The sequence below is a fragment of the Cebus imitator genome, unplaced genomic scaffold (genome assembly GCF_001604975.1).
Source record: "Cebus imitator isolate Cc_AM_T3 unplaced genomic scaffold, Cebus_imitator-1.0 Scaffold338, whole genome shotgun sequence".
Taxonomy (NCBI): domain Eukaryota; kingdom Metazoa; phylum Chordata; class Mammalia; order Primates; family Cebidae; genus Cebus; species Cebus imitator.
Window position 1 is genome coordinate 801,281 of NW_016107653.1, and position 15,999 is coordinate 817,279.

Genomic DNA, 15,999 nt, shown 5'->3' on the forward strand with positions numbered 1-15,999 from the left:
GAGAAATGCCAGGTATAGTATGCACCTAAAGTAAAATAAATAAATTAAAAAAAAAACATCAGATCTCCTGAGAATTCACTCACCATCACTAGATCATGAGAGGGTGGTTACCCTCATGATTAATTACCTTCCAGAGGGTCCCTCCCCATGACATGTGGGAATTATGGGAACTACAATTCAGGATTAGATTTGGGTGGAGACACAAAGCCTAAGCATATTACCAAGCCTGTGTCACCTTTTGTAATGTAGCTGCAGAAGCCACACAATGTGGGTTTTTCGTAGTCACAGTTGCATCTAGACCAAAGGTGCAGAATCACCAACCCAGTTCATCACTGGAAGGTGTCTGCTTCCCATTGCAAGAACAGGAAGGAGATGAGAGCTGCTAAGGTCACCATCTTTGGAAGATATAGTCTGCCATACTGTATACTGACATTCTGTGTGGCTTACAACAGCGTGTTTTTGAACTATTTCATAGTTTTAAAAAATTGTAGTCCCTGGGTATGGGGGCTCGCTCCTGTAATCCTAGCTACTCAGGAACCTGAGGCAGGAAGGTCATTGAACCCAGGAGGTTGAGGCTGCAGTGAGCCAAGATCACACCACTGCACTCCAGCCTGGATGATGGAGTGAAACCTTGTCTCAAAACAAAAAATACCATCATGTGCGTCTTAAATATTTATAATTTTTGTCAGTTATGCTCCAATAAAGCTGGAAAAAACTGATGTAGATAATGGGGAAAAAATCTGAATTTATTAAATGTCAAAATTAGGAAAATATTTTAAAAGGCATTCAATGTGAATATGTTTGTTCATTGCATAATTACTTATTGAACCTATTTGAGCTAAGGCCCTGCCCATAACAATGCCTGGAAATGAGAACTGGTGGGCAGAGGGCTCTGGGGGGCTCTGTGAGGGAGACGGGAGGAGGTGTGGGAGGAAGGGCCTCGTTCAGGAGAGGGTAGGAGGGATCTGTGCTCTTAGGCTGAGAGAGGCCCACAGGGAGCTAGAGGAGCTGGAGCCTGGCAGGTGAGGTGCGCCTGAGATGATTCAGAATAGCCGAGCGGAGCCAGGGTCACACTGTGGCTTGTAGGCCGTGTTGTAATCCACAGTGTGATTGGAAACTACTGAGATGCCTGAGGCAAGGGAGTAATATTATTGGATTTGTTCTGAAAAGCTACCCCTGTGTGTGCTATGGAAAAAAGGTTGGAAGTAGCAGGAGTAAGAGATGGGGAATTGGTCAGAAAGTTGTTACGAAGTTCAGGTAAAAAATGGTGGTAACTTGGACCAAGCTGGTGGCAGCAGCAATGGAGAGGCTAACAGATTCAGGGAGTGAAAAAAGTGACCGGGCGTGTCAGCGGTCGGAGGAGGGTGGCGATAAAACTGGGGCACAAAATTTTGTGCACCATCGTTTCAGTATTAGAAGGTGGAACAGACCTTTTTTAGGCTTTTACTAAGTGCTAGACTTGTTTTACAAGTCATAAATATGTGCGTAGCCCTTTCTCCAGAAATCTCCCTCATAAGAATTTAACCCATGGAAGGAATCTGAAGGCAGGGGGAAAAAACCCCATTCTTAATACTCTTGCATTATCTTATCTACCATATTAGAAACGTAATAAAGTATTAATAAAAATTAAGTATTAAGTATTAATAAAAATACTATCCTTATAAAGATATATTTTATAACTATATATTTCTATTATAAAAACTGGCAGAAAAAATGCACAATGAAATTAATTGCTGTACTAGGGCTGACAGAATTTTAGATAATTGTATTGGTCAAGTTTTACATGTAAAACACGTGGTCTAACAATTCTGAAATAATGTACTCTTCTGAAAACATTCCATTTAGGATTGATCACGATGGCAAGTGCTACACTGGAGTCCTTTGTGGTTTGGGGTGGAATCCAACTACAGGGGCCCCCATACTGCCTGAGCATGACATGGAGCTTGCATTCGATGTTCAGTTCAGTGTGGAGGACGTTGTTGAGGTAAGGGCGGCGTAGCATCATGGCGCCAAAACCCTGTCTCTCTCTGGTTTTGCTTACCTGACAGTGAGTGCAGAGTCTGCCATGGAGCTTGTGGTACAGACCTTTGGTCCTGGAGATGCCCACATTCCTTGTCCCTCCTGGGGTCGCCCTCCTGGAGGACTGCTCCTTAACTTGCCAATTTGATGTATCTTTCCTGTGAAAAGTAGCTTCCTGATAGATGGTGCTCTGAATCCCTCATTCCGTATCATAGTAAGCTTTTCTGGGCAATCAGTTAAACCACAGCAGGGCCATAGGGCTGCTGTGGGTCTCTCTCCAGAAACATCTTTGCTAGCTCCACTTCCTGACTTAGAATGATACTTGGACACAAGGTTCCTGACTTGGAATGAGAAAGGTGGACACAGGGTTCTGCCCTCTGCCCTTCTCCTAGCCCTGGGACCATGCTGAGTGGAGGCCTGGGGCTGAGCTGCTTGCAGCATTGTCTGGGCACCACAGTAGCTTGGGGGCGAGGTGCAGAGGTAGACAGGGAAACTGTAATAAGTACACAAAGTATTTGTATGTCATTTGAATCTAATAATGAGAAATGTGGGCTCATATTGTATACATTTTAAAAAATCTTTCATTGTTATAGTAATTTATTTTTATTGCATTTTACAAAGTAGGAAAATCAAAACTGATCCTTCACCACAAATAGAGAAGTGCTACTCTCTAAGTACTCAATCACCTTTCTTTCTTAGAAGTTCCATGAGACAGGTGAGGTTGACACACCACACTGAAGGGACAGGGAGGGGGGCAGGAGGAGCTGAGGAGACAGCTGCTGATGATCTGGGGACAGGTGTCAGTGTTGTCTCTGCAGCTGTTAAGTTGTGATTGCCTGGTCACAAGAAGGGGCTTATGGGCTTGAAAATACTCCTTAAGCTGTAGACCTAACGGGAAAATGTAAAACGATTAAAGTTCTACAAGCAAATTCAGAAAATCTATGTGACTTCGGGTGTGGCATGAGTTTGTAAATACAACACCCAAAGCAGAATGTGTGAAGGGGAAATTGATACTTTGGAATTTATCAAAATTAAAAACTTTTGTTCTGCAAAAGATCCTCTTAAGAGGAAGGAAAGACAAGGTGCACACTAGGAGAAAATATTTACAAAGTACATATCTGATGGAGGACTTGTATCCACAATATGTAAGGAACTTTGAAAACTCAATTATAAGAAAACAAGCAACAAAGTTACAACATGGATGGCAGTAAACACATGAAGAGATGCTAAGCCCATGTCATTAAGAAAATGCACATGCAGACTCCCATGAGATACCACCACATACCTGTTGGAATGGCAAAAATCCAAAACCTGACAGGAACCAGCAATGGCAAGGATGTGGTGCAAGGGGACTGGGGACCTTTTGTTCATTGCTGATGGGAATGCAGATTAGTTACTCTATTTTAGAAGACAGTTTCATGTGAAGTGAAGCCTGCATCTACCATATGACCCAGGAATCCCATCTGTAGGTATTTATTCAAGATGTTTGAAAACTAGCCTTCATATAGAACTTATATGTGAATGTCAAATGCAGCTTTACTCATAATTGCTAAAAACTGAGAGCAGTCAAGACGCCTTCAGAAGCCAAGTGGATAAACCATATTGATGATAGAGAATACTAACCCCGAATGCTATGAATTATTTAACATGGGATGAAATTCAGTTACGGTGGAGCCATATGAGTGTTTATGTTGCTGTTTATTTACAGGTTAATATTCTCAGGGCTGCTGTCAACAAGCTAGTCTGTGACGGACCAAATGGATGCAAGTATCTTGGGCCAGAGAGAGTTGCGCAGCTTCAGGATAATGCCCGTCAGAAGCTTTTAGGGTAAGCTGTGCAATGGCGTGGACTTCTTTCCTTCCCAGTCGACTTTCTCAGCTGCCTTGATTGTGGCTGTTTTGAATTGTGTAGGCAGTATGACATGTCCATCACCCGAAGTGGAGTTCCAGTGCTGGAGACAGCACTGGGAGGCATCAAAATGCAGACACACTCTTCTTGTGGAGAGCAGCACTCCTGTCCTGTGTGTGTATGTCCCTTGAAGGGATCATTGCAGACAGCATGGGCAGGGCATGGGAAGCCACGGTGGGTAACGTGTTGCCCACCATTTTCAGTGGGTGCCTTAGGGATGGGGGGAGTGCGGCCTGCAGGACTGGGCCTTACGGAGCTTGGCCTCTCTTGAGCCCCTGTGTAGGGGAGGTCAGAGAAGGAGCATCCTGACCTCACTCCCTTGTCTCTTACCTCTTGCTGGACTCTCCATGGGCTAAACCAAACCAGAATGCAGAGGCAAGGGCTCCTCTTGGTGTAGCCCACGAGCCCAAGGCAGTTTGAGGGCCCCAGGAAGGCCAACAAGAATGGGAGTGGTAGTGGAGGAGAAACCAGCATTCCACCTACCCAGTCCTGTGCTCCTGCCCCAGAGCCAGTCTCCCAGGCCAGGGCCTGGTCCTTCCTTGCCTGACAGTGTCCTGTGCTTCCTGGGACCTTGAGCTGTGTGAGAGTAGGTGGCATCTGGTATCATGGTGACACTTCTCTCCTTCCTCTGCCTTTTGGGTTGGTTTCTTTTAGTTTAATAAGCAGTTTTAAAAAGGTATACATAGCTGTTTTAGAAATTGTGAGAAAGGCCAGTTTTAATTTTCTCTCTTCATTTTCTTTTATATAAAAATATTTTTCTATCATTTATTTATTTTTAGAGACAGGGCCTCACTCTGTTGACCAAGCTGAATGCACTGGTGCGATCATGGCTCACTGCAGCTCCAACTGTTGGGCACACATGATCCTCCTGCCTCAACCTCCCTGGTAGTGGAGACTACAGGTGCGCACCACCACCCCTGGCTAATTTTTTTAATTTTTTGTATAGATGAGATCTTGCTATGTTGCCCATGCTGGTAAAAAACACATATATTATTTTTGAGATGGGACGACAGGCATCCACCACCATGCCTGGCTAATTTTTGTGTTTTTAGTAGAGATGGGGTTTCACCATGTTGATCAGGCTAGTCTCGAACTCTTGACCTCAGGTGATCCACCTGCCTCAGCCTCCCAAAGTGCTGGGATTACAGGCATGAGCCACTGCCCTCAGCCAGAAAAATATTTTTATATAAAATTTGGGTTGAAGTTTAACATACATGAAGTGCACAGATACACACTCATGTGGCCAGCACCTGGGTCAGAGCCCAGGTGGTCCTTAGGGTGTGCAGGTGTGGTTATAGCCACCATCACTCCCTACCCCCAAAACAAGGGTAACTGTATCCTGACTTTTATGCCATAGATAGGTATTGGTTTGTTTTAACAATTCAGTGACTCTAGTGAATTTATAGTTGTGCAGTCCATCAACACAACCTAGCTTTTCAGCATTTCTGTCATCCAAAGAAGTTTATTCATAAGTATTGTCGGAAAAGGCAGTCTCACATACAGCTATTGATCCCGTCTGCCATGTGAGAACAGCTTCCTTCCCATAAGATTAAGTGTCCTCACAGCCTGTGCAGGGCTTGTTGCTGTGTGTGTGGGAAGATCTTTCCCTGATACAGACTCTGCCCTGCTTAATCCTGTGTGTTATATGGTACCTGGCCGATCCCACCATTGCAGAGATGGGACAGGGCTCTCCTGCTGTCACACAAGAGAGCGGCCTGCAGGCTGGGCCCTGCCTTGTCTTCCTGGAGGTACCCGCTGGCCACAGGGACTGGTGCCAATCACTGGAGCTGATCCTGTCCTGTCTCCTCTCTCTGTAAGTAAAGGTTTATTCCAGCCAGGGCCTGACTACATGTGTTTTCCTTGGCGACTCCAAGACAAGATGCAGGGGTGCCCCGTCTTCTACTTGGTAGCAGGCAACAGATGCCACCTGCTTGACTAATATATTAAAACAGAATGTGCCATTATTTGTACAGCCCCATAAATTTACTAAAAATAAAAAATTGTGTGCTTAAAGTTGATGAGTTGTAGGGTATGTAAAGTATACCTCAGTAAAACTGTGTTTAGGATCGCAAGTTTGCACGCAGTCCTGTTCCCACCCCAGCCCCAGGAACCACTGATCTGCTTTCCTTTTACACATTTGTCTTCTCTGACATTTTTATATAGGTGGAATCACATTTTAATTGTAAAATCTGGCTTCTTTCACTAGCTTAGTATTTTTTTAGGTTGATCCATGTTGTATCATGTTTCTTTTTACTAAATAATATTTCACTGTTTGTATATGCCACATTTTGTTTATCCATTCACCAATTGATAAAATATTTGGATTATTTCCAGTATTTGGCCATTATGAAGAAAGCTGCTATGAATAGTCACATACAGTCTTTTTGTGAACATGCATTTTTCTCTCTTGGGTAGATATCTATGAGTGGAGTTGGTGGGTTGTATTGGTAGGTTTATGTTAATCTTTTAAGAAATGGCCAGGGCTAGACACAGGGCTCACACCTGTAATCCCAGCACTTCGGGAGGCTGAGGTGGGCAGATTACGTGAGGTCAGGAGTTTGAGACCAGCCTGACCAACATGGTAAAACCCTGTCTCTACTAAAAATACAAAAATTAGTTGGGCATGGTGGTGCATGCCTGTAATCCCAGCTACTCGGGAGGCTGAGGCAGGAGAATTGCTCGAACCCAGGAGGCAGAGGTTGCAGTGAGCCAAGATTGTGCCATTGTACTCCACCTTGAGTGACAAGAGCAAAACTCCCACTGGAAAAAAAAAGACCAAGCTGTTTTCCAAAATAGCTGTACCATATTACATTTCTACCAGCAACATAGAATGGCTCTGGCTTCTCCACATTCTCATCAGCATGCGGCACTGTCAGTGTGTTTTCACTGCAGTCAGTCTGGTGAGTATGGTAGTATCTCATTGTAGTATTAATTCTTATTTTCTTAATGACTAATGATGTAGAGCAATTTTTTCTGTTCCTCTTAGCAATCATTTATCTTTTTTTTTTTTTTTNTTTTTTGGTGAAATGTCTGTTCAGATCTTTTGCCCATTTCTAAATTTGTCTTTTCATTATTGAGTTGTAGAAAGTTTTAAAAAATTTTAGATACATGTCTTTTATTGGGTAAGTAATTTGGAATTAGTTTCTCCATTGTGTAGCTTATCTTCTTATTTTAATGATGTCTTCCAAAGAACACAAGTTTTGATTTTGATGAAATCTACTTGCTGTGGTTTGAATGTGATGTGTTTGCAACCTAATACCCAATGCAGCAGTGCTGGAAGGTGGGGCGTAATAAGAGGTGGTTGGACTCATGTCATTATTGTGAGAGAGGGTTAGTTACCAAGAGAATATGGATTGTTGTAAAGTGGGTCTGCTTCAGTGCCTGTCCTGTCTCAAGTACTTACGTGTCTCTCTGCCATGTCATGATGCAGCAGAAAGGCCCAGGCCAGGTGCTAGAGCCATGCTTCTGTGCTTCCCAGCTCCAGAACTGTTTGAAAGAAATTTCTTATCTTCATAAGTGACCCACTCTTTGGTCTTCTGTTATAACAAGGGAAAATGGACTAAGACACTACTGTATTTTTTAAAAAATGAATTATGCTTTTGGTGTTATATCTAAAAAAAATTCTTGCTACACTTGAGGTCACAATCATTTTCTCTCTTTTTTAAATTTACTTTTTATATTTAGGCTTTCGATCCATTTTGAGATGGTTTTATATATGGTGTGTGATAGAAGAGCCTAAAGTCATTTTTTTGCATGTGAATATCTAGTTGTGATGACATCATTTGCTGAAAAGCTATACCTTTCCCAGTGAATTGCCTTGTTACCTTGGTTAAAAATCCACTGGCTATAAATGTAAAGAGTTATTGGGCTTTCTGTTTTGTTTTATTATTTTGTATCTATGTACCAGTGCTATATACCGTCTGGATTGCTGTAGCATTAGTCCTCCTGTTTTGTTGTTTTTCAAAATTATTTTACTCTTTTATATTCCTTTCCATATACATTTTAGAATTAGCTTGTCAGTTTGCATAAAAAGCCTTAGAATTGTGATGGGGATTCTGTGGAACCTGTGAGTCAGTTTGGGGAGAATTGCCGTCCTAACCATAGTGAGCCATCCAGTCCATAAAGATGGAGTGTCTGTTCATTTGGATCTTTAATTTCTCTTAACACTGTTTTAGAATTCTCAGTGTGCAGGTCTTGCACTGTAGTTGTTTTTAAATATTTTAATCCTTTTAATGCTATTGTGAATGAAATTTTAATTTTTTTGAAAATTGTTTTTTTTTTTTTTTTTTTTTTTTTTTTTAATTTTTTTTTTTTTTTTTTTTTTTTTTTTTTTTTTTTTTTTTTTACAAAGGAATAGTTGGTTTTTATATTCTGGTCTTTTATCCTGTCACCTTGTTAAACTTGTATATTCTAGTAGTTGTTGTGGATTCCTTGGGATTTCCTACACACAGGATCATTATTATTATGAAAGCTTTCTCTCTCTAGTAATACTTCTTGTTTTAAGGTCTATTTTGTTTGATGTTAATATAACTACCCCAGCCTCTCTTTAGCTACCATTTGCATAGCAAGCTTCTTCTATCCTTTTACTTAACAGTATATTTGCGTGTTTGAATTTTTTCAAATATCTTTTCTGCCTCGTGCCTGCTCTCTTCTCCTTTAGGGAGACATTGCTTTGCACGTCCGTTAGTGCGCTAGTGTTAAACACATGCTAACACAGTCCACACTGCCTCACTGGTCTTTGAGGCTCTGGTCATTTTTCTTCAGTCTTTTTTCTCTTTGTGTTTCAGATTGGTTAATTTCTGTTGATCTTAAGGTTACCGATCCTGTATTATTTCATCTCAGACCAATGTGGATGTGCTGCAGATAATTTTCCATTTCAGTCATTGTACTTTTCAACTCTAGGATTTTTTTTTTTTTGAATCTCTGGTAGTTTTTTTTATTGAGATTATCTCTGACTCATGGTCATCCTATTTTTTTTTAAAAAACATTCTTAGCACTTGTTTACAGTGGCTGCCTTGAGGTGTTTGAGTGCTGAACCCACACCTGGCCATGCACCCAGCTTCTACTGGCTGCTGTTTTGTGTGTGGGCCACCCATTCCAGTGTCTTTGATGTCTCCTCAGTTTTTGGTGGAAATTGGGTACTTTAGATAATGTACCGGAGCAGTTCCCCCAGAGCTGCTGTTTTTGGATTTGGTTGTTAGTTTAGTTTGTTTCACTTTAGAAACATGCCTAGATTTAACCTGTAAGTCCATCCCCCATGATGTGAGATCACTGGCACCTGGGTTCTGGGTTTTGTTATGTTTTTAATTTTTATTTTTATAGAAACAAAGGCTCACTTTGTTGCCTAAGCTGGAGTGCAGTGGTGTGATCATGGCTCACTGTAGCCTTGAACTCCTGGGCTCAGGCAATCCTCCCTCCTCAGCATTCTGAGTAGGTAGGACTATAGGCATGTGAGACCATGCCCAGCTCCTGTTTTGTTTTGTTTATTCTTATTTTATTTTGTAGCCTGGTTTCCTAGGTATTGTCCTTGTATCTGCACAGCTTAGTACTTAGCCAGTGATCAATCAGGATCAATCAGAAGTTGTGCTTAAATACTGCCCTGAAGGCTTCTGCTATCTGCCAGTGGAGCTAAGTATGGGTTGGAAAGTGCACTCCAAGTTCAGGTACTTTTTTTTCCCCCCAGTCTTTCTAAGGTTCAATTCAGGTAGTTCAGGCACTTTTTAAGTCTTCCCTGGCTTCTGTTTTTCCCAGAGCTTCCCAGGTTTTTCCCACACGTGCACCCCTCCATCAGCCAGGGACGTGTAGAGGGCCTGCTCTCCCTCTGTGGCACCCTCCTTTCCAGGGTCTCCCTCTTCCCTTCCGGGCTGTCTGGTCTGCTGCTGGCCCCAAGCAGAATGTGGCCTGAGGCTGGAAAGCTATGGGCTTTCCCCTTCTGTTTCCGCATTGCTGTTTTTACTGACAGTGCTGCAAGTCAAGGTCTGAGGCTTTTTCATCTTCTGCTCCAGATCTTGTAGCCTTCATGGCCCTGGGAGTGCTGTGGTGCTGGGTTCCGGGGGCAGGTGTATGGGGAGGGAGCGGCCCCTACCTCAGCAATAACTCCATATACTCCGCTGTTCTCACCCGGAGCTGGCAATTTGTTATGAGTAAATGTTCCTCAACTTGTTTGCATTGGTTAATTTCCAGAGCCTTCAAATGGTTGTTGTTGTTTTTACAATTTTGTCTTATTTTATAGTTCTTTTCAGGGGGAGAGGCTCTGCAGAACTCTTTACTCCCTCATTGCTCAAATTCCCTCTCTATCTTTTTTATATTTCCAACTTGTCATGACTGCTTAAGAGCTAATGGTACAAAATGTCCTGTTACATTTCAGAGAACCTGACTCATTCATGCAGTGATGTGCAGTGCTGGTTGCTAAGGGAACGCAGAGACAAGACTTGGTCTTACAGATCTGCTGCACTCCATTTCTTTCTGCTTTTGAATAAGCTATAGATTAAAATATTTTCTGATCATAACTGTGTAAATGTTGACCTTTAAACAATTTATTGTAGTTCTAATTCTGTGGGAAATATATAGGATTTAAATCTTTTAAAAATCACAGCAGCGTTTTTGGTTACTATTAATATAATTTCCTTTTTTTAAAAAAATTATAGTTTGTTCTGTCTGTCAAAACCAAGAGAGAAGATTGTTCCCAAGTGGCATGAAAAGCCCTATGAGTGGAATCAGGTGAGTGGGACACAGGCTGCTAGGTAAGCAGAGGCCACGTGGAGGAGGGGATGGGCCCTGGGCGGACCCAGGGTTCAGAGCCAGGGCTGGCCAAGGGTCTGAAAGGGCAGAGACAGGAGGCAAAGTGGATGGCTTTGGGGGCCAGCAGCAGATGTCTCACACCAGACAGGTTGTTTCTGCACAGTGTCCTCTATGTGATGCCTCAGCAAAGAGTCAGACGCCGGTATAACTCACTGCCCGTGAGCTGGGGAAAAAACAATACCTGTTTTTTCCCCAGCTCACGGGGCAGTGAGTTATACTGGCATCTGACTGGAGATGCTCATGGGCAGTGAGTTATACTGGTGTCTGACTGGATCGGACCCTTCTGCTCTTGGTGGTCTTCGTAAAATGTGCCTTGGCTGGTGGCTTTCAGGCTGCACTGGTTGCTGTCTTCGTCTGCTTGGGCTGCTGTCACTGTGCCACCGTGTGTAGGGGCTTAGGAACAGCAGACATTTGTTCTCATAGCTCTGGTGGCTGGAAGTCCTAGGGCAGTTGCCAGTTTGTGGTTACTTGTGAGGGACACCTGCACATGGCCACCTTCTCACTGTGTCCTCATGTGAAAGAAAGATATCCTCCCTTAGGGCACAAATCCCATCCTAGGGGCCCCACCCTTGTAACCTCATCTAACCCTTATCACCTCCCAGAGGCCCTATCTCCAAATACGATCACAGTGGGGGTTCAGGCTTCAATGAAGGAATTTTCAGGGGCCATAGTTGAGTGGTGAAGGACAAAGCCCTTCATAGGCTCCCTGATACTTCCTGTCTGTAGGGCTAGAAATGGAATAAAACGTGATTTCAGAGAAAGGAGCCCAGAGGAGTTTGGAGATTTAATTCTAGAGCCAAGGATGTCTTTAGATATAAAGCAGCAGGGACAGTCTTTCCTCCCCACTTTGGTGATCTAAGTGAGGCTCTGCTTCTGGGGGCTGTGTCCCATCCTGTGCCTAAAGGTTGCTCCCACTGTGAGGCTAGCCTGCTCCCCCTGTGCCCTCCACCTGGGTCCGTCTTTAGAGACCCCAGAACTGATCCTAGCAGCTGACTGGATTGTGTGGGCTCTGTGGGCAAGGAGAGGGGCAGCCATACCAACCCCTGTGGCCATCAGGCTCAGTTGGAGCGTCTGAGGGCGATGAACTAGCAGGATTTTGTTTGAAAACAGAATTTCACTTTGAGGTTAGTGTGTTTTAGACAACTTCCATGTTTTCCAGACCTATATTGCAATTACTGTCCACATTTACATAGGTGTGCATGGGAGATTTCTCAGTAGACCTTTCCATAGTATTAATCATGAATTTGTTTGTTTTCAACTTTTATTTTAGATTCAAGGGGTACATGTGTGGCTTTTGTTACCTGGGTATGTGGCATAATGCTGAGGTTTGAGGTACAACTGATCCCATCACCCAGGTACTAAGCATGGTACCCAGTAGGTAGCTTTTCAGTCCTTGCCTCCTTCCCCCATCTAGTAGTCCCCAGTATCTCTCATTCCCATCTTATGTCCATGAGTACTCAGTGTTTAGCTCCACTTTTAGGTGAGAACATGCAGTATTTGGTTTTCTGTTCCTGGGTCAGTTCGCTTAGGGTAATGGCCTCTAGCTGCATCTCAGTTACACAATTTCATTCTTTTTAATGACTTTGTAGTATTCCACAGTATATGTGTAGCACATCTTCTTTATCCAGTCCACTGCCGATGGGCATCTGGGCTGATTCCATGTCTTTGCTATTGTGAGCAGTGCTGTGGTGAATATGTGAGTGCATGTGCCTTTTTGGTAGAAAACTTTGCTTTCTTTTGGATATATACTCAGTCATGGAATTGCTGGATCAAATGGTAGTTCCGTTTATGATCCTTGAGAAATCTCCAAAGTGCTTTCCACAGTGACTCAACTAATTTGTATTCCCACCAATGGGGTATAAGCATTCTCTTTTCTCTGCAGGCTTGCCAGCATCTGTTGTTTTTTGACTTTTTATTAATAGCTATTCTGACTGGTGTGAGATGGCATTTTGTGGTTTTGATTTGCACTTCTCTGATGATTAGTGATGTGTGAAGCACATAAAAATTTTTTTGGCCCTTGAATGTCTTCTTTTGAGAAGTGTTCATGTCTTTTTGTCCATCTTTAATGGGGTTATTTAAACATGAAGTTAAAAATGAATCATCAGACATACAGTATGAATGTGAGAGTAGACAAGTGTTCTGTAAATACTTTTGGAGAACTGAATTATACTTTGTGTATCCCGTATGTTAATGCATGTGTATTTTATGTCTGGAAAAGCCCTGTCACAGAGCCTGACTGATCCTCTTATCTACCACGTTAGGTTGATCCAAAGCTGATCATGGACCAGGCTGACCGGGAGAGCAGCCGAGGGAAGAACACCTTTCTCTACCAGCTCCACAAACTGGTTGTGCTTGGTACCTGAGCGTGCCTGCAGGCGGTCTCCAGCACACCCTCCGGAAGCCACGGAGGGTGGATTCCAGCCTCCCTCCGCACATGACTGTCCTCTGTCTGGCATTACAGTCTGTGCCCACTGCATCCAAAAGGCCTTTTCTTTCCTTCTTCTTTTCTCTTTGGGTGATAGTCAGAGAATGGTATTTTTGTTCAGGTGAGAACAATTGGAAAGTCTAGTTTTTTCTAGAAACAAAATCACTGTATTAAATATTTTGGGGAAAATTGTTCTGAAAGAAGACTGTTGGGATAAAGAGCTATATTTTGCCTTAAACTTATTAAGGTAAAAATGAGTAGCTAACCTTAGATGTAAGGCCCCAGCATGTGCTTACATGTTTTATTCTGTTACAGTGATTTAAACCAGGAGTACAAGAAAAAACTTAAAAGACATGTAGTATTTTCTGATTTTTTTTTTCTGTGAGGGAAAATATCTAATTTTGGTAAGACTAAGTTGAGTTCTAGTTCTTTTTGGTTTACATTTTGGAAATCAGAGATTACCTGGCCATAGCTTATCTGTGTTAAAACAATAAAAGCATTAGATGAAATTTCTGTTTCTGACAGTTTTTAGTGAGAGGAGGTTAAGATGTATTTAGTTCTAAAAAATCTGAATTTATAAAACTGACACAGGAATATAGACCTCTTTTAGAAACTCAACGCACATCAGTCAGGATTTGGTCAGAAGAAGAGAGCTGTTGTAAATACAGCAGCGAAAGACGCCCTGAGCTGACACACATAAGAGAGAAATTGCAGGATCAGAGAAATGCTCTGCTTAAACCGACTTGTCCCAGGTGGACAATTTGAAGATTGTGAGGAAACAGAAGCATGTGTGTGGGCATCAGCGTGGGATCATAAACGGGAACTCGTGTGGGCTCTTGGAAGCCATCATATCTGGGGAAGCACTGGCGCTGTGCTGGGCCTGTGTGGGTTTGCTGGCCAGCAGCAGGAAGCTAGCAGATGCCAAGTGGGAAGACTGCCAAGCAGGTGTGGTGACCGGGCAGCACTGTGCCTCTGTCACTGGGCCACTGTCCTGGCCCTCTGGGGAATGTGCTTCCCAACCTTAGACAGGAGGCGATCATACCAAGTTAACACACACACGGAGAACTTTTGGAAGGTTTTGAGCACATCAAAGACTTAGGTCAGCTTTAAGGTGAAGTTTTTGCCTGTCATCAGAAAGCCTTTTGGGGAAGGCAGCAGATGCTTTGATTAGATTTTCTCTTTGCTCTGCCCGCCTGTGAGTACTTCTTGGTCCATGGTGCACAAAGTTATTATGTGTGGCCTTAGCAGTAGGGGGCACTCACAACAGTCAAGCACTCCTTCTGTTTGCTTTTTATTTATTTTATTTTTTAAAATTTATTTATTTTTGAGACAGAGTTTCACTCTTGTTGCCCAGCCTGGAGTTCAATAGCATGATCTTAGCTCACCACAACCTCTGCCTCCCGGGTTCAAGAGATTCTCCTGCCTCAGCCTCCTGAGTAGCTGGGATTACAGGCGTGCCACCATGCCCGGCTAATTCTGTCTTTTTAGTAGAGACGGGTTTCTCCGTGTTGGTTAGGCTGCTCTTGAACTCCAAACCTCAGGTGATCTACCTGTCTCAGCCTCCGCAAGTGCTGGGATTACAGGTATGAGCTACCTCACCCAGCCTCTGTTTGCTTTTTAACCAAACTTAGTAAGTGGTTAAAAATTTAGGCCAGGTGCAGTAGCTCACATCTGTAAATCCTAGTACTTTAGGAGGCTGAGGTGGGAGGAATGCCTGAGCCCAGGAGTTTAAGGCTGCAGTGAGCTGTGATTGCATCCCTGCACCACAGCCTAGACAATAGAGCAAGACCCTGTCTCAAAAAAAAAAAAAAAAAATTAGCCGGGCATGGTGGCTCACACCTGTAATCCCTGCACTTTGGGAGGCCAAGGTGAGTGGATCATGAGGCCAGGAGTTCAAGATCAGCTTGGCCAAGATGGTGAAACCCTGTCTCTACTAAAAATACAAAAAATTAGTCAGATGTGATGGTACGCCCCTGTAATCCCAGCTACCTGGGAGGCTGAAGTGGAGAATTGCTTAAATCCAGGAGGTGGAGGTTGCAGTGAGCTGAGATAACACCACTGCACTCCAGCCTGAGCAACAGACAAACTCCATTTCAAAACAAAACAAAACAAAACAAAACAAAACAAAACAAAAAAATTAAATCGTACGAAGAGGCTTGTTAAAAACAAAAACTGTAATACCCAACCCTCAAAGGAAACCATACTAACTCTTACCTATATTTTTCCGGGATTGCTTTCATCTTGCTGAGGAATTTTTTTGTTCTGCTTTTCATGCTTGCCACCTTAACCATCCGCCGTTGAGCAGTGGATGAATATTGGCTCTGTTCCACTGTTCTGTACCTTCTGTCCTGTCTCCCCACACGGTCACACCAGTATCACTGGCCAGGTCAGTCATTGTGCTTTATAACATGGATTTGTAGATAGTAAAGAAAATTATCTTCTGCAAAACCAGTGGTACCACTCCGATTGTATTGCCCTACTTTATGTAAGAGGGTACTTGCCTTGTTTTTCATTTGCAAAAATTCTCCTCATATTTAAATATATTAACGTTTTTGGTGTAATAATACATGCTGTGATGTAAAATGAAGACATTTGAAAAGGGTCTTTGGCTGAGGCGGGCGGATCACGAGGTCAAGAGATCGAGACCATCCTGGCCATGATGAAACCCTGTCTCTACTAAAAATGCAAAAATTAGCCGGGTGTGGTGGCACGTGCCTGTGGTCCCAGCTACTCAGGAGGCTTAGGCGGAAGAATCGCTTGGACCCAGGAGGCGAAGGTTGCAATGAGCCGAGATTGCGCCACTATGCTCCAGCCTGGTGACAGAACAAGACTTCATCTCAAAAAAA

At 43.1% G+C, this 15,999-nt stretch overlaps 1 protein-coding gene across 1 annotated transcript in view; it reads left to right on the forward strand.

Annotated features, from left to right (window-relative positions):
* Window positions 1-13,662, forward strand: part of TDRD9 (tudor domain containing 9) — a 115,246-nt gene extending 101,584 nt beyond the window's left edge. Inside the window, exons 32-35 of the mRNA XM_017505385.2 lie at window positions 1,846-1,984; window positions 3,728-3,846; window positions 10,575-10,647; window positions 12,990-13,662. Coding sequence (XP_017360874.1) covers window positions 1,846-1,984; window positions 3,728-3,846; window positions 10,575-10,647; window positions 12,990-13,091 — 433 coding nt within the window. The 3' untranslated portion in view covers window positions 13,092-13,662. The remainder of the gene's footprint in view (window positions 1-1,845; window positions 1,985-3,727; window positions 3,847-10,574; window positions 10,648-12,989) is intronic.
* The last annotated feature ends 2,337 nt before the right edge of the window (window positions 13,663-15,999 follow it).